The sequence below is a fragment of the Rhineura floridana genome, chromosome 5, assembly GCF_030035675.1.
Source record: "Rhineura floridana isolate rRhiFlo1 chromosome 5, rRhiFlo1.hap2, whole genome shotgun sequence".
Taxonomy (NCBI): Eukaryota; Metazoa; Chordata; class Lepidosauria; order Squamata; family Rhineuridae; genus Rhineura; species Rhineura floridana.
Window position 1 is genome coordinate 142579825 of NC_084484.1, and position 19022 is coordinate 142598846.

The following is a 19022-nucleotide window of genomic DNA, read 5'->3' on the forward strand; positions in this document are numbered from 1 at the left end:
CCAGGTGCTTGCGACAATGCAGCCAGCAACATGTCCTTTCTACCCTTGCCTTTCTTGGCTCATTAAAGCTTGCCGAGGGGGTTTGACCAAGTGGATCCAGGGGGTGGTCAACACATTGTTGCGGGAGGGAGTGGTTCCAGCTGCCCTGAAAGAGGTGGTGATCCAACCGCTCTTGAAAAAGCCCACCCTGGACCCACTGGTTTGTGACAACTACTGCCTGGTTGCAAATAACCCCTTCTTAGGGAAGGTGATTGAGAGGGTTGTGGCATAGCAATAGCAAGTATTCTTGGATGAAACAAATTATCTTGACCTATTCAATTCTGAGTTCAGGCCTGGTTATGGGACTGAATTGGTCTTGGTCGCCCTGATGGATGACCTTAATTGGGAAAAGGACAGGAGGAGTACGACCCTCTTATTCTTACTTGATGTCACAGTAGCTTTTGATACCATTGACCATGGTATCCTTCTGAGCTGACTTGGTGAGATGGGTGTCGGAGGCACTGTTTTACAGTGGTTCCAATCCTATCTCCAGGATCATTTTCAGGGTGACTGTCTTTTGGCCCCCTGGCAGTTGTGTTGTGGGGTGCCGCAGGGTACCATCTTGTCCCCCATGCTGTTTAACATCTATATCAAGCCCTGATATATTGATTTGGGATGAACTGTTAGCAGTACACTGAGAATACCCAGGTCTATTTCTCCATAACATCTGAATAGGGAGGGGCCGTGCAAGCCCTTGACCTCTGCCTGGACTCAGTGGTGGTCTCAATGAGATCCAATAAACTGAATCTGAATCCTGGCAAGACGGAGGCGTTATGGGTTGGAGGTTCCCAAGTTCGGATAATTGATCAGTTGCCTGCTTTGGATGGGGTCGTACTCCCTCTGAAAGAGCAGGTCTGTAGTCTGAAGGTGCTCCTGGATTCATCTTTGTTGCTAGAGGCCCAGGTGGCCTTCGTGGCTAGGAGTGCCTTTTACCAGCTTTGGCTGGTAAGACAGCTGCTGCCATTTCTGGACTGGTATAGCCTGACCACTGTTGTCCATGCACTAGTAACCTCCAAACTGGATTACTATAATGCACTCTATGTGGGGCTGCCCTTGACGTTGGTCTGGAAGCTGCAGCTGGTGTAAAATGTGTTTGTGAGACTGCTCACCGGGGCAGGGTATCACAAATATGTCACTCCGCTGCTAAAAGAATTGCACTGGCTACCTATTATTGCTGCTGGTAACCCAGCCTATCATTTTTATGTGAACCTTGATGTTACTTGATGTTACTTGATGTTACTTGATGTTACTTGATGTTACTTGATGTTACTTGATGTTACTTGATGTTAGTTGTTACTGTTTTTTAAAAATTAAGCCATCATATAATACTATCTTTCTAGTTTTGCCTCTCCACATGACTTCTTGAATGTACCAGTTGTTTTTATCAATGCATCACATACTCCCCACCCCCCTGGTCTGAGGTGATGGTAGAAAAAGTCAAGATGGAGTACATATGTGTTCTGAATTTCAATGGCTTAAAACAAAGTTAAAATAAAATGAGCACTGGGTAAGAATAGAATTGCATTCAATTACAGAATCAGAATTGCTCATGGAAGAATATGAAATAAACAAACCTATAGAGGATCCAGTGAAACTTGGTGTCCTGAGGAGAAGGAGGTGGGCTTTACAGCGGAATGTGGGAGAGACACTTACCAAACACTCTTCGCAGTACTCTTCTGGGGACACAGGTGTGCCTTCCCATGGTGATGGAGGTGGGTACAACAAGCAGAAATATTTGTTTCTGCCATTAATTGGGCAAAGGAATTTCAAGGGTGTACTCAAGTGAGGCCTATGGATCACCTAGCACAGCTCATTCAGATTCCTTGCCTGTCACGCATGGCACATCTGAGATATGCACAGGTGGTACAGGTGAGACAAGGATGGTATTGCTGCTGGTCTCATGCAATCCTATGTAAAGTTGTGCCTTTTCCCGCAGGTTAACTTAGATTAACTAAGCACATAGAAGAACAAGCTTTGCTGAAGCAGAGCCAGCATGGCTTCTGCAAGGGAAAGTCCTGTCTCACCTATTAGAATTCTTTGAGAGTGTCAACAAGCATATAGATAGAGGTGATCCAGTGGACATAGTGTACTTAGACTTTCAAAAAGCGTTTGACAAGGTACCTCACCAAAGGCTTCTGAGGAAGCTTAGCAGTCATGGAATAAGAGGAGAGGTCCTCTTGTGGATAAGGAATTGGTTAAGAAGCAGAAAGCAGAGAGTAGGAATAAACGGACAGTTCTCCCAATGGAGGGCTGTAGAAAGTGGAGTCCCTCAAGGATCGGTATTGGGACCTGTACTTTTCAACTTGTTCATTAATGACCTAGAATTAGGAGTGAGCAGTGAAGTGGCCAAGTTTGCTGACGACACTAAATTGTTCAGGGTTGTTAAAACAAAAAGGGATTGCGAAGAGCTCCAAAAAGACCTCTCCAAACTGAGTGAATGGGCAGAAAAATGGCAAATGCAATTCAGTATAAACAAGTGTAAAATTATGCATATTGGAGCAAAAAATCTTAATTTCACATATACGCTCATGGGGTCTGAACTGGCGGTGACCGACCAGGAGAGAGACCTCGGGGTTGTAGTGGACAGCACGATGAAAATGTTGACCCAGTGTGCGGCAGCTGTGAAAAAGGCAAATTCCATGCTAGCGATAATTAGGAAAGGTATTGAAAATAAAACAGCCAATATCATAATGCCGTTGTATAAATCTATGGTGCGGCCGCATTTGGAATACTGTGTACAGTTCTGGTCGCCTCATCTCAAAAAGGATATTATAGAGTTGGAAAAGGTTCAGAAGAGGGCAACCAGAATGATCAAGGGGATGGAGCGACTCCCTTACGAGGAAAGGTTGCAGCATTTGGGGCTTTTTAGTTTAGAGAAAAGGCGGGTCAGAGGAGACATGATAGAAGTGTATAAAATTATGCATGGCATTGAGAAAGTGGATAGAGAAAAGTTCTTCTCCCTCTCTCATAATACTAGAACTCGTGGACATTCAAAGAAGCTGAATGTTGGAAGATTCAGGACAGACAAAAGGAAGTACTTCTTTACTCAGCGCATAGTTAAACTATGGAATTTGCTCCCACAAGATGCAGTAATGGCCACCAGCTTGGATGGCTTTAAAAGAAGATTAGACAAATTCATGGAGGACAGGGCTATCAATGGCTACTAGCCATGATGGCTGTGCTGTGCCACCCTAGTCAGAGGCAGCATGCTTCTGAAAACCAGTTGCCGGAAGCCTCAGGAGGGGAGAGTGTTCTTGCACTCGGGTCCTGCTTGCGGGCTTCCCCCAGGCACCTGGTTGGCCACTGTGAGAACAGGATGCTGGACTAGATGGGCCACTGGCCTGATCCAGCAGGCTCTTCTTATGTTCTTAGGTACTGTCTCCCATGCTTCTGGTTTCAGTGCTATAGTGCTGAAGTGTAGACGTAGGAAGCAGTTACACAGAGATGCCTCTGGAAGTTACATTAAGACAAGCTACTCTGTTGGTGAATACAATGCATTTTATTTTACAATGGTGAAAATTATATTCACATGTTGCAGAACTTGTCTGATTCATTAATCTTCATTGGCTTAAACTGAGTATGTAGCAACTTTGTAAGACCTTTGTAAAAATCTTCAGATTTCAGGTCTAGTGCGATATGACCAGCATCTTTGTATCTTTGAAGTTTGCACAACAAAGTATTTGAGTTTCACGTTCTGAATAACTTTCACACATTACTGGATGGTTTTCATTATTTATGCAGAGATGTATGTGTTTTCCTTCTCGACCCACCATCCCAGTGTTGTTCTGAAATTTGACTTCGTAAGCTTACCTAGCCCTCTCAAATTCATTGTCATTTAATTGCTGGGATATTGAAGCTTGACTCATTGCACAATTGCTCTTTTAGATTTCAATATGCTGGTCATGCCAGATTGATTAGAATTGCATAAAGCAATACTGGCTGCTTTAGATGATGATTTAATATTCCAGGGCACATATGGCACAGCTTAGTGTAGCAAGAAGGGTGAACTAAATGAAGCAACATAAATGAGTCTGAACTGGTAATGCATAGCTTCGTTCAAGGAAAAATAATCCAGAGAAAACCACTGCAGAGTGTGTTGCTGATAGCTTACACTGGTTTGTCCCTATCTTGCTTTTAGTAGGCTATTTCCCAGATTTTTAATCAGTTACAGCTCACCAGTGCTCCAGCCTTCCAGATGAATGTGTTTGCATCAGTATATACACTGCAACTGGAATATATACTCAGGCAGGACCAAGAAATTTGCATTTTAGGAAAAGTTTATAAGATCAAATCTACACAATGCTAGCCCTCACCCTGTGGTGAGGGGGTAGCATTTCAGTTTGAGGGGAAATGTACACAGTATACAAATGTGTACACCCTTAATTTTCATCAGGTCCCTGACCCTGGGCAACAATAAGAAAATCTTGCACTCAAATGTTTATCATGGTAATGGCTGTTTCTTTTAATGACCGTGGGGATGAAAGAAAATGAGCTCATGAAGTTACCGTGTAATGGAAACTGGTGACACTGCATTCTGGGATCAAGAAGAAGCTATTGTTGATGAGTGGAAGAGACCATTCAGTGCTGGTTCTGTAAGCCTGGTGCATGCCATCTTGTCTCTAGGATGGCAGTCAGACTATTAGTCCTGATGCTAATGCCATGAGAATGTTCTGTTGTAATGCCTAACCTGGTTTGTGATCTTGGTTTGTAGGCAACCACAAATCATAGTTTGCCTGTTTAGATAAAAAGGCAAATTATGGCTTGCTGCAAACATGGATTAGAAGGAGGGCATCTTGGTGTGCAAGTGGGGAGGAGGAAGTGGTGAAGCCTGAGGCTTCCCCCAAACTACATAAATATCCTATGTTGGTATCACAAGATTTCCTGGTTCTGGTTTGAGAAATCTTGATGAGTGTTGTCTGTGGAATTTATCTAATCATGTAGCTTCTTTCCATAGCTGATGCACCTTTAACTTTTCATGGCCTGTCCACACACATCAGGATATACTGGATCATGTCTTGGGATGATTGGATCAGCTTCCCCTACTGCTACCTCTGTTTAGTTAATTATGCATCTGTGCTATAAGAACTGTGTAGTCTCATCAGCTGTAAGATAACTTGTGGCAAAACTTGCACAGGAGTTTAATTGTGCATTGCGACAGAGAAAAATTAGTTTACTTGGACATAGGCTGGAACTTTAAGCAAAGGCAAGTAGGGAAAGGGGCAATGAAAAGGCACATGGACCAAACCCATCTATATGCAGCAGCATAATAATAATGGTAGAGTCCTGAGATTAATGCAAAATTAGTCTTGCACTGATACTCTACACATTACATTGTAGTGGTGGATGCTTAGCCCCTTTGCAATTTGGAGCAGCTTTCAGTGCAATAAAAATAACTGCCCAGTCCTTGCTGTGCATATCAAATACATACACACTTCATTAAATTCACATTTTAAAAGCATACATGTAATCTCTCAGTTCAGACAAGACCATGGGCTGTTCCATAGTTGGAAAGGAAACAATCCTCCTTCAGGAAAAATGCACATTAATGTGAGGTTAATCCAGTTTAGAAAGATGGATAGTAGACTCCGTAATTATCTCTCTTGCCTTACAGGACCAAAAAGGGATGCTGGAAGTAAGACCATCACCATCATAGTGGTAATGAGTATCTTGTAAGTACTTGCTTGGCACTTCAATTGAATTAATATTTCTTATGGTAATACACAATGGGAGTGTAGGCTAATATTATGGAATGGAGCTTTCCTAAGTCATCGTCAAAATAATACTTGGTTGCTCTCCGTCTTAATATGCAGGATATGGATATATAGGTACAAGTGATGACCTGTAGGAAATCTCAAAGGTCAAGGCTTCAGAGGAAGCCTATCCAGAAGGGACTGCAAAGGGGTCACATATGTATAGAGTCCTTTGCCCTTGCTGGTTTGGCAAGTGGAGGCAGGGAGTCATTCTGACTCCCAGAATTTTTCTGCAAGAATATAGGGCAGCTTTAGTGCCCTCAGATGGTTTGGGGGCTGGGGCTGATGGGAGCTGTAGTCCAAAACATCTGGAGGCTATTAGCTTGAGGAAGGCTGGATCTAGGGAAGACCGGGACCCTCTCCTACTTTGCTCCCAGTGTCTCTGCATGCAAACACCCTATGTTGCTAATGCAGGGAATGATTTGCTCATATATTCCTATTATATGTACAGTGGAACATCTCTACATTATTCATACACTAAAGTTAGTGTACCTAAAAGACTAATATAAATGGGGGCTGGACAGCATTTCAAAATCAGATCTCTCTTAAGTTTCACAACTCAGTGAAATAGCTTGAATTGCTGGATTGGCTAACGCTTCCTGGATTTAAATTCATAGGAAACAGGGCAAATATCATAATTTTATATCCTGCCCTTTCTCCCAGGAGATGAGGTTAGCTGAATTGGTGTGTGTGTGTGTGTGTGTGTGTGTGTGTGTAATTCCATATTAACCTGACAACAATTTTGTAAGGTAGGTTAAGCAGAGACTAGCCTTGGGTGCTTCATGGCTGATCTAGGATTTGAACCCAGGTCTCCATTGTATAGTGCAGCTTTATTCATAGTGACACTCTCTCATGCTATCTTTCTTTTCAATCCATATTTTAAATGAAATATAATATCTTTTGTCTATTCAAAACCCTTGGCTATCTTGCTAAGGTTGTCAGGAAGATGATTTTCTTCTGTGACCTTATATTTTTCTTCTTTTTCTGGGTTTCTCTCTGTAGTGCGGGGCAAAGGGAGATCTGTGGCCCTCCAGCTGTTGTTGGACTACAACTCCCATCATTCCTGGTCATTGGCCATGGTTGCTTAATGGGAGCTGTAGTTCAGCCACATCTGTAGGGACACAGGCTTTCCATCCTTGCTCTATAGCCTCTAGCAACTGTGACAGTATAAACAAGAAATGGAAACAGTAATAAAAACAGTCTGGTGTTTGGGTTTTTTCCCCCTTTGCAGCTTGCTCTTACTGGTTTTGCTGAATGTGACATTGTTCCTCAAACTTTCTAAGATTGAGCATGCAGCTCAGTCGTTTTACCGGGTTCAACTTCAAGAAGAAGGATCTGTAAAGTGAGTGAGCTTTTTCTTTCCCCTTCCCCAGCTCGACTATACCTCATTCTCAGCCAAATAGAAGATTCAAAATATCTGACTTCATAATAGAGAGTTCGTGTAGAGAGACTAAGGGCTGATTCCCCCATACAGTTGTTTAATGTGAAAAGTAAACTTTTTGTAAATCCTTTAATTGTATATGGTCTGTGTGATGTTCTCCTTCAATCACTGCCTTCCCCCACTTACCCCTCCCTTAATCTGGAGTTTCTCATACTAGGTATACACTGAAACGGAGAGAAACAGTTTTGAGGGGGTAGGCTGGTTGCTTTCCCTTGCAGTTTCCTATGTGGGTGGTTCTGTCTCTACCTCCATCTATGCCTCTTGCTTCTGTTGAGCTCCCTCACCCCTCTCCCTTCTAATCTGAGCCAATCAGCAACACAACAAGATTAGAAGATAACAGTATTTGTGCCCCAGAAGCCTGGGCTGAGCAACTTGGAGATCAGAGGCTGAAAAATAATAAAAAGGAGATGGGGGAGGGGTGGCATCAAAGCTTTAAATGTGGAGAATTGGACAACTCCTGGCTTCTCTTGTCTCCCCCCCACACACACTTTTGCCAATATGTGTACTGATCAGCTCTATGCTGGGAGAAGGGAGGGAGGGGGACAAAAAACAGACATGCCTACAAGTATGAATGAGGAAAAAGTTTGATTCGAGTACAAAGAAAGTGCAAAGCGATCAGGTTTGGACTACCAATGCACAACTCCAATAAGGAAAACTTGGGTTTTTAGTATGGTCTGGATGATCCCTCTAAGAGGGCCAGGAGGCACCATATTTAAATCTCACCTTAGCCACCAACTCATTAGGTGGCTTTTGGTGAGCCACTGTTTTCTCAGCCTCTCAGAGGCAAAAACTGGATGGAGCACAAAATGTTATTTTTATTTTACCTTATGTGCAGAAGGCGCATTCCAGTCACACAAAAGTCAGAGGCTTCTGTACACTCCATCCTGGCAAGCAAGGGGCATTGTTACAGTGCAAGGACATAGTCCAGCCATGCAAAAGCACTTGATGAGCAGGACTGGCAAAGGATATGTGGGCTAGGGGGGTTAGGGGCTGTGACCAAGAGAGAGTCCTGAGGGCCAGAGAGAGGTCTGTTGGAGTTGGCCCCTAGGCCTGAGATCCCCCACACACACACTTTATGGGGATGATTATAATGCTGACCTACCTTACAGAATAGATGAAAGGATTGCTGAGTGATGCAAAGTGCTGTGAACTCTTGAAAATGCTCTGATTTGATAGAGTGCTCATATGTGAAAGCATATCGCATCTAGCATACACCAACTGCGTTAGTTACCAATTTGTTTTTGGGTGCAATGCAGGATGCCAGTGATTTCCTTTAAGCCCTAGATGGCTTGGGTCCAGGCTACCCAAAGAACCATTCCCTTCCATACCCATCCTGCCTGCAACCTGCTTGATCTGAGGAGGAAGGCTCTTCTCTGCATCCTGACTATGGCTGCGGTTGGTCAGGAATGGATGCATGAGAGAACCTTCTGTGTGGCTGTCCTCAAACTGTGGAACTTCCTAATAAACTGGGAGGTCCATTTTGACCTTCTCTCTGCTGGCCTTCCTCATCTACATGAAACTTTTTTTATTCATACAGGCTCTTCATTTTCCTGGTAATTTTTTAATGGCTGACAGTGATATTTTAGTTGTTTTTTATTTGCTGTGTCTCATTTACTGCTGTTCTAACTTGTTTTTATTATACGTTGTTTTTAAATGATGAAAGCCACCCTCAGCACTGTTCTTTGTTGTGGAAGAGTAAGATATATATTTTTCCTTAAAAAGTTGTTGTTCAAAAGCTGGTACCTATTTATCAATGAAATAGCTGGTACTTATGAGTGAAACAGCTTAATGATGGCTTTGATTGTCATATCCCATTTGCTAATAGACTTTGGCTGCAGTTTGAAGCACATATCCTGCGAGGAAACTCCTGTTCAACACAGTGAGACTTCTTTTCACCTACATGTGCACAATATGGGATTGCATGCCGCCTGCACTGGTTTACCTTAAATGTGACAGGCATGGGGCCAGGAGATCAGAGTGGCCAACAAAGGAGTTATTTGCTGCAGTGGTGTTGCATAGTGGCTAAGAATGAGTGACTGAGCTGTGAATCAAGAAGTCCCTGGTTTGAATTTTGACTCTGCCTCGAGCTCACTAAATGGCCTCAGGCAAGCCACTCTGTCTCAGTTCCCCTCCCCCTCTACCTGCACTGTAGGAAATGATGGGGTATACTAACTGATAGAGGTGTTATAAAGACTACATCTAGATAATACATGTAAAATGCTTGGAGCCCTTGTAAATGCTGTCCACGTGGTGTTAATACTATGCTAACATTGCCTGCCCACATGGGAAGCAACCATATTCTTGGCCTGCCTGTTTGATTTCCTATAACTCAACATTATCAGAGCAGTATGGGAAGTGATCTGGAGGGCCACAGGTTCCCCACCATGCTACAACAGAGCCATGTCCTTAGCTTGAAAAGAGTGGGAAATGCCATTTTCTCCCAGATGAAGGAGTTTATTCCTGTTCTGAGTCTTCAGCTTCAGTGTTAACCATGTTGATGATCCCTTGGGATATATAGTTGTCTCTGAGAGTATAATTACTGTATTTGTTAATTTGGCAACTGACTTTGGGTAGAGACTATTGTGCCGGTTCCTGTGCGTCTCCACCTCTGTTTTCTGAAAATGGGCACATGACACTAGTCAGACTCTACTTCTTTTTACTCAAAGACCTGGTCAGATCACCTCGAGTGTATTTTTTTTAAAATTCAGCTTCAGATAGATTTTGCAACGGATTGGTAGATCAACCTGTTGTCCCTCCAGGTGTGGCCAATGGAAATGTTTTGCTGTAGGCTGAAGCGAGACAGTGATTTGCCCAACTGTTTTGCTGTGGGCAGTCCAGAAAGATCTGAAGTCGGCAGTGGGGAAGGGAGGTGTGTCCAGCCGAGGTCAGAGTCGCTTCAAAACGCAGCAAGAAGAACCATTCTCTTTTGTAACAACTAGTGTGCCCACAACCTTTGTGTGAATCAAGGTAGTAATGTGTTAATTGGGCTAATGTAAAGAATGGGGTTATATTTTGGGTACTGTGAGGCAACTATTTATTCCTGCAACTTTGTCTTCTCAGTTTAGCCCTAAATGTGGCATCAAGAGATAAAAAAGCTCATCAGGACACAGATCAAGTTCAGCATGTGAAACGGGTGCTGAGGGACTCCATAGCATTGCTTCAACAGGTGGGTGTTTCTATTTATTATTTATTTTATTTATTAAATTTATATCCTGCCCTTCCTCCCAGTAGGAGCCCAGGGTGGCAAAAAACAACAACACTAAAAACACTTTAAAACATCTTAAAAACAGACTTTAAAATATGTTAAAACAAAACATCTTTAGAAACATTAAAACAAAACAACTTTAAAAACATCTTTTTTAAAAAAAAAAGCTTTACAAGCATCTTAGAAAGCAATTCTAGCACAGATTGGGATAGGGTCTCTACTTAAAAGCAATGTTGAAAGAGAAAGGTCTTCAGTAGGCACTGAAAAGATAACAGAAATGGTGCCTGTCTAATATGTAAGGGGAGGGAATTCCAAAGGGCAGATGCCACAACACAAGAAACACTGTTTCTTGCTATTCCCTGACCATTGTACATGTGAAAATAAAATATCCATTGTGGGGCGACTGGAAAAATTAGCGTTCAAGTGCCTGCTAAGAAATAAATATGTCACTGCTATATCTGGATGGTGTGGCCTCAGACTTTAAATAGTGAGAATGGGATTGAGGTTGCATGTTCACTAGAGAGAGAGAATATTAATATTCAAGAACTTGAGATACTCCCAGAACTGGTATAAATAAGTAACAACTAAGGAAGCACTGAGGCCTGAGATTTGTCACAATGTACATATGTCTTGTATGCTAGTGAAAAGAAACAATATTAATATCAAGGGACAATACTGTTAAAAAAAGAATTCTTTGCTTCTCAGTAAAACTTGCAAAGGAAACATGCTTTTTTAAAAAACAAATTATTTGAAGAATTGGGATTTCTACTGAATGAAGGTCAACAACCATACACGCTCCTTTCAAATTTGGCAGCTCTATGCCTTGAAGACTTGGATGTCTGTTGGAGGATGAATGGGCTTAGTTGTTTACATATAAATGAGGATATGAGAAACCCTGTGCTACTCTATGGCACATGGTACTCAGAACAGATTGAGCTGCTGTTGCAATCAATAGACTATTTTACTGTGGATTACGCTTGTTGTTACATGTTAAATATAACTCAGCATTTTCTCATATGAAAGCTTTTTCCTTACGGCTAAACTTTTATTAAAATACAGTTTAGAACTGTAATAGAATTTGAAGTATGTATGTAGCAAGAAAGCTTATGTCATGCTTGCATTTCAGCTGTAATGAGCAACATGTTAATACATAGCTAATATTGTGGAGCAAGGCCAGCCGTAAAGCAGCATCTGTACATAGCCTTCAAGGACCAAGTGCAGCTGATGTTGCTCTCCTAACCTCCCCCCCCACTTTTCCAATGCTCAATGAACACTGAGTTGCTGCAATTGTAATTGGCCACAATGGTCCAGAGTTGACACTACCTTGCTCCAGTACATTGTGAGCAATTCCAGTGGTGGCCACATGATACTCCTCTTTGTTGCCCACCTACTTTTCTGTCTGGTGGAAATGAATACAAAGAAGAGGGCCCTTCCCTGGGAGATACCGTCAAGTGAAAGTGGCCAATGTTGAGAGTCCCTGAAACCTGGAGCAGATTCTGCTTCAGAGTAATTTGTTCTCTTTTTAATCACCATTCACTGTCTAATTCTTGTGGGATTTTATTTCTGCAGCTGAAGAATTCCCTTTCTATGCTCCAAAGTAGCTTTGATCATCTAAACAAGACCAAAAGCAAGAAGCCTGAAGGCTGATGGCACCAAAGGAGAATGACAATATTTTGTATTGATGGTGAAGCTGCTCATTCTTCTCACACTTCTGCTCAGTAACCATTTGCACACCTAATAAATATATCTATAAAATACGATCATTTTTAAATCTGTGAATCCTCCTGATCCACTTGACATCTTCACAATTTCCTCAACTGCGAATGTCTGGTGTGAATGAATAAGAACATTGTGTGGTCTGGTAATTATGTGATGTGCAAATTGTAGGAAGAGGCTTCAGCAAGCAATGTGATATGTAAAATAAATGTAAACTGGCCTCGGATCTGATGGAAAGATCATTAATCATTATGAAAGATGCAACATAGATTATCTTGTGGAGGTTGCTGCGCAATGGTTCTCCATATGCTCTTTTTCCACATTCATGCAACAATTATTCAAAAGTAAGCTGTTTTAAAGATCTGTACATACGTTCTAGAAATCTAGAAATCTGAATTTTCCATACTGATTGTTCTTTGCTTCTCTGGGTCTTCTGCTTTACAAGTCATAACAACCCTACCTCTTTCTACTACTGTTGTTTCAGCTCTCGGGATTTCTCAGGAAGTGTCCATACGTGTAAATAAATTATATTTAAAAATGGCCAATCCCTGAACATTTTAAAAAGACAACCAATGTGTTCATCTGTCTGATATACTAAGTACATGAGACTTCTTTGTAAAAACAGGTTTTAACATTTTACAGAGTTCAAGGCCTGAGAATCCATTTGTCTTTGGGTCATGTGATATCTATTTTGTAGTGCAGATTAAGACCTTAACTGTGCTTTGTAAGTATCATGAGACACAAATTGCCTTTATCTGTTGTAGTCAAGAACAATGTTGCAAGCCACTGAAGAACAAATAATAGGTTTTCTAAAGTAAAATAGAAGTACTGTGCTGTATATTTCTTTGTTCAGTGGAACTGACCATGTTTGTCACTTCTATTTTGGGAGTTTTAATTTCCACTAGCTTTTCATCAAAAGTGCCTTTATCCTTGTTTGTATAGGAAACTAGCTTTAGCAGTTGAACTTTACCAAGGCTTTAAAAACTGTTCATGTACAGTGTAAACAGAAATGTATTGGTGTAATAAGTGTCAAACTTCTACATGTTTCCTTAGAATGTGTGTCTTTTTAGAGCACAGAAATTGTTTATAAATAGCTGATTGGATTGGAGATAAGTGAAGGCACTTTCTGTGATTTCTCTGAAATCCTGTATGCTTTTTGTACTTGAAATGAACACCACATTGATAATTTTATATATTAAGTAAAATGAAGTTGAACATTGTATATATAATATGTTGAGAACTATGTAACCAGTTGCTAATGTTTCTGTGAATAAATATGAAAAGATCGAATACAGTTGTCAGAAGGCATAAGCCTGCTGGATCAAACCAATGGCCCATCCAGTCCAGCATCCTGTTCTCACATTGTCCGACCAGATACATTTGGGAAGTCCAAAAACACTCTTGCCACTTGTGATTCCTAGAAACTGGCATTCAGGGGCATACTGCTTCTGACCATGGAGAGAGAACATAGCCATTGTGCTTAGTAGCCTTATGCTCCAAGAACTTTTCTAAACCTCTTTTAAAGCTCTTTACATTGGTGGCCATCATTGCTCCTTGTGGGAGTGAATTAACAGTTTAACTGTGCACTATTTTCTTTTATTTTTCTTTTGTCTGACCTGAATCTTGCAACATTCAGCTTCACACGATTGTTTGTGAGTTCTAGTATTATGAGAGGAGAAAAACTTCTCTCTAGCCACTTTCTCCACAAGATGCATAATTTTATACACCTCTGCCATGTCTCCTCTTAGGGCTCATCTACATGGGAGCATTTCTTTGTAGCAAAAACACTGATGTTACCTTCACTATTCATTTGCACATCTGCAGTTTCTGCTCAATGGTAGCTGCTAATTGCTTTTTCCCATTCACATAAGTAGGCATACCTTTAGGAAGGATTGGTCTTACTGTTTCCTTGTAGCTTCATCCTCTAATTATACATTTCCACTCCCTCTGGTTGCTAGGTGTCAGAGCATGTTCAGTCTGTTCTACCAGTTGCAGTAGGTTCCTTTAAAACAACCAGGAAGTGCAAATATCTGTGTTTTCCCTGCCTATGGTTGGTAGGGTACAGCTGAAATATAAATCTTTGTTTGAGCTGTGTTATGCTTTTGCAGACAAGTTAGGGGGAAAAGAAAAGAAAGGAACCATTTGCAGCAACATAAAAAAGGCCAGCAGAACAGAGGAGAGAAGCTCTAAGGTGCTTGAAACAAAATGAAAGATGGGAGGAGATAATTGGGTGTGGAGAGAGGAACGATTAACACACCCACCTAAAAGCATTGGAGCAAAGCATCTGCAAGCACTAGAGAAACAGAGTGGAGATGTTTCCCCCCCTTTTCATATCAGCGGATTTGGTTAGTACAGACTTACAGTGGGAAACTGACAGCTTCTGTTTGGTGGTAACGTCATGTGAACCAAGCACATTTACAGAAGATGCGAGTAGCACCAAAGCACCATGTAGATGAGCCCTTTTCTCTAAACTAAAAAGGCCCAAATGTTGTAACTTTCCCTCATAGGGGAGTTGCTGCAGACTTGATAATTTTGGTGCCCTTTTCTAGACCCTTTCCAGCTCCACAATATCCTTTATGAGGTGTTCCAAGTGCAGTTGCATCATAGATTTGTATATTAGGAGTTTTATTTTCAATTCCTTTCTTAATGATTCCTAGAATGGAATTTGCCTTTTCCCCCCCCCCACAGCTGCAGTACATTGGTTCAGTATCTTCACTGAGAGCCACTGTGATCCCAAGGTCTTGTTCCTGATCAGTCACTACCAGTTCAGACCCCTTGAGTGTATATGTGAGAATTAGATTATTTGTTCCCCAATGTGCATCACTTTACATTGGTTTATTTTGAATTACATTTGCTGTTTTACTCAGTTTGGGGAGATCCTCTTCTTGGGGCTCTTCACAATCTCTGTTTTAACCACCCTGAATAATTTGGTATCATCACCAAGTTCCTGATCAGTGATCACTTTAGTGCTCACCTGTAACTAAATAATTTATGAATAAGAAAAACACAGGCCCTAATACTGATCCTTAATGGACTCCACTTTCTATATCCTTTCATTGGGAGAGCTGTTCATTTATTCTTACTCTCTGCTTCCTCTTTCTTAATCAGTTACTGATCCACAAGAGAACCTCTTACTTTGTGACTGCTACGCTTACTCAGGAGTTTGGTGAGGTACTTTGTCAAAAGCTTTTTGAAAGTAGCAAGTACTAAATGTCACCTGACATTTTGGGGATGGTTAATGTTGTTCCTATCTTCAAAAAGGGCAAAAGGGAGGAAACTGGAAACTACAGACCAGTCAGCCTGACATCAATCCCTGGGAAAATTCTAGAGCAGATTATTGTGTGGTCAGTCTGCAAGCACATTGAAAACAATGCAGTGGTTATTAGAAGCCAAAATGGATTTATCAAGAACAAATTCTGCCAGACTAATCTAATTTTTTGACCAGGTAACCTGCCTGGTAGACTCTGGGAATGTTGTGGACATAACATATCTCAACTTTAGCAAAGCTTTTGACAAAGTGCTCCATGATATTCTGATTAGCTAAAAACAACAATGAAATTTAACAGGGATAAGTGCAAAGTTCTACACACATGAAAAAGAAACAAAACTCACAGTTATAAGATGGGGGATACGTGGCTCAGCAATACTACATGCGAGAAGGAACTTGAGATTGAAGTTGATCACAAGCTGAATATGAGCCAACAGTGCAATGTGGCTGCAAAAAAGGCAAATGCTCTTTTAGGCTGCATTAACAGAACGATAGTTTCCAAATAATGTGAAGTATTAAAATGTAAATGTACTGCCTTCAAGTTGATTCCAACGTATGGCAACCCTATGAATAGGGTTTTCATGAGGCTGAGAGGCAGTGACTGGTCCAAAGTCACCCAGTGAGTTTCATGGCTATATGGGGATTTGAACCCGGTTCTTCCAGGTCATAGTCCAACACCTTAACCACTACACTACACTGGCTCTCATGTGAAGTATTAGTTCCTCTCTATTTGGCAATGATTAGGCCTCATCTTGAGTACGGTGTCCAGTTCTGGACATCTCACTTTAAGAAGAATGCTGACAAACGAATGAGTTCAGAGGAGGGCAACAAGGATGATCAGAGGATTAGGAACAAAGCCCTATAAGTAGACACTGAAAGAACCAGGCATGTTTGGCCTTGAGAAGAGAAGACTGAGGGGAGATATGACAGCACTCTTCAAATACTTGAAAGGTTGTCAGTTTGCCACACAGAGGAGGGCCAGGATCTCTTCTCGAGCGTTCCAGAGTGCAGGACATGGAATAATGGGCTCAAGTTGCAAAAAGCCAGATATTGATTGAACACCAGGAGAAACATCCTAACTGTTAGAGCGGTATGACAATGGAACCAATTACCTAGGGAGGTGGTAGGCTCTCCAACATGAGGCATTCAAGACAGCTGGACAGCCACCTGTCAGGTGTGCTTTAATTTGGATTCCTGCATTGAGCAGGGGGTTGGACTTGATGGCCTTATAGGTTTCTTCCAACTCAATGATTCTAACCGCTTGTTGATACTCTCAAAGAACTCTAATGGGTTAGTGAGACAGAACTTTTCCTTGCAGAAGCCATGCTGGTTCTGCTTCAGCAAAGCTTCTTCTTCTAGATGCTTGGTTAATTTGTCTTTAATAATGTTTTCTACCAGTTTCCTCAGAACAGACATTAAGCTAAGTGGCCTTTAGTTTCCATGATCTCCCCTGGATTTCTTTTTAAAAATTGGTATTACATTTACTGCTTTCCAGTCCTCAGATACCGAGGCTGCTGTTGGGAACAAGGTACATATTTCTGTTAGAAGATCAGCAATTTAACAGTGGAGTTCTTTTAAGAACTCTCCAGTGGATGCCGTCAGGACCCCATGATTTCTTAGATTTTACTTTGTCTATGAGGCCTAGAACTTTGTCTCTTGTCACCCTTCTTGCCTCAATTCCTCAGACTCATTGTAGACAGAGCTCATTCAGCTTCTCTGCAATCTCCTTATTCTCCTTTAGTACACCTTTGACTCCCTCGTCATCCAAGGATCAAACCACCTCCTTAGCTGGTCTCCTGCCACTAATGTGTTTAAATATATTTTTGTTGTTGGTTTTTATGTTTTTCATCATCATCATCATCATCATTTTATTTGTATGCCGCCTTTCCACATAAAATTGTGCTCAAGGCGGCTTACAACAAGGTGAACAAAAATACATGTCAAAAACAATTGCAAAAACAATTTCCTAATAACAAAAAATAATAAAACAGTGACATAACAAATATAATAACCAAAAACAACTTTTCAACATTATGAACATAATAAAACAATTATTTAAAAACAAAAAAGTAACCATTAACACCCCAAACCCCTAAAGAAAACCATTTACTGTATCTCCTACAAAACTTCATTATTCAGAGGGGAGGCTTGTTTTGTATCAGCACATGTCTACTCAGAAGTACTTCTCACTGAGTTCACTGGGGCCTACTCCCAATAAATTGGTGATAGGACTGCAGTAATCCTATCCCCTTATTTGAGAGTAAGCCCCATTAAACTCAATGAGACTTATTGTTGAGTAGACAGCATATAGGTTTGCACTGTAACTCTTCTATTTGGCCAACAGTTACAGCATTTTCTTTGAAGGCGCACTTCATGTTGCAATCACATTTGAAATATACAATGCACAATATGTACTACTGAAGATTTGCTGCTTTCCATAAGAGATGGTCAGGATTTTCTCTCTTTTCCTTTCTCTTCATTACAATGTCTTAGGTTGGGTTTCTGATTTCTCTTCTGTTAGGTCTTTAAATCCCAACTTTTCCAGCGGTTCTTTGGACATAAGTTGCCTCTCCATTCTGCATTCTAAATATTATTTTGATTCCTGTCTGCACAAAGCATTCTCAAACCTATTTTCCTTCAGACACTTCATGAATTTTTCTTTGAATGCTGTACATTCACCGAAATGATCCAAAGGGAAAGAGCCTTTGTCTGGTGGCCTCGGCTTGAAGCTTTTAGTCCCGAAGTTCATAGCCGTAGACATGGCGAAGATCCTCTCCCCTGGCAGCCGCTGTGCCTCTTAGCAAACCATGCATGTTACTCTACTAGAGTGCAATTCATGGGTGTTTCACTGGAGAATGGAGATTGGTGTGGTTTCTTCTCACTGTGATATAAACCATCATGTTTATAAAGGCTTCTTCTAGTCCTGAAGTTAGTTCCACACTCCATGCATTTAAATGGTTTCTCCCCTGTGTGGCTTGCTTGATGCTGATAAAGGTGTCCTTTAGTTTTGAAGTTCTTTCCACATTCTATACATTTATAAGGCTTCTCCCGTGTGGATTTTTAGCAATGTGCTCCTCCAATTCTTTTTTAGCACCTCTTATTGTCTGCTTGAGAGCCAGTGTGGTGTAGTGGTTAAGGTGTTGGACTACGACCTGGGAGACCAGGGTTCGAATCCCCACACAGCCATGAAACTCACTGGGTGACCTTGGGCCAGTCACTGCCTCTCAGCCTCAGAGGGAGGCAATGGTAAACCCCCTCTGAATACCGCTTACCATGAAAACCCTATTCATAGGGTCGCCCATAAGGAATTGACTTGAAGGCAGTCCATTTCATTTTTTTTTCATTGTCTCCTTGCATTTTTTGGTTAAATTTTGTGTTTCTTTTTGTTCTCATTTGGACTAGACATCGTTTTTTTAAAGGAAACCTTATCTCTGTAGCTTCTTAATTTTATGTAGCTTCCCGAAGGTGGAAACTTAGAAACACTAGGGCTGCAATTCTTAACATTGTTACTAGTGGGCATGGAATTCATTGAGACTTAACTTCTAAGTAAACATGTTTAGATTTTCACTGCATATCTAAATAGACCAGATAAAGTCACTGGAA

General features: G+C 41.3%; 1 protein-coding gene and 1 pseudogene across 9 annotated transcripts in view; one reads left to right on the forward strand and one right to left on the reverse strand.

Annotated features, from left to right (window-relative positions):
• The window catches only part of GRAMD1C (GRAM domain containing 1C), an 85621-nt gene extending 72181 nt beyond the window's left edge, over positions 1–13440 (forward strand). For 4 of the 9 annotated variants that reach the window (XM_061628329.1, XM_061628330.1, XM_061628336.1 and 1 more), the window contains 6 exons: positions 1575–1751; positions 5651–5708; positions 7021–7131; positions 9056–9109; positions 10291–10396; positions 12005–13439. In XM_061628329.1, coding sequence (XP_061484313.1) covers positions 1575–1751; positions 5651–5708; positions 7021–7131; positions 9056–9109; positions 10291–10396; positions 12005–12082 — 584 coding nt within the window. In that variant the 3' untranslated portion in view covers positions 12083–13439. Of the gene's footprint in view, positions 1–1574; positions 1752–5650; positions 5709–7020; positions 7132–9055; positions 9110–10290; positions 10397–12004 lie in introns of all 9 variants that reach the window. The other 5 variants (XM_061628337.1, XM_061628333.1, XM_061628331.1 and 2 more) reach the window with 5 other exon arrangements.
• Positions 13441–17875: 4435 nt separating this feature from the next.
• LOC133385952 (cytochrome c oxidase assembly protein COX19-like) lies at positions 17876–18467 on the reverse strand (annotated as a pseudogene).
• Between the last annotated feature and the right edge of the window lie 555 nt (positions 18468–19022).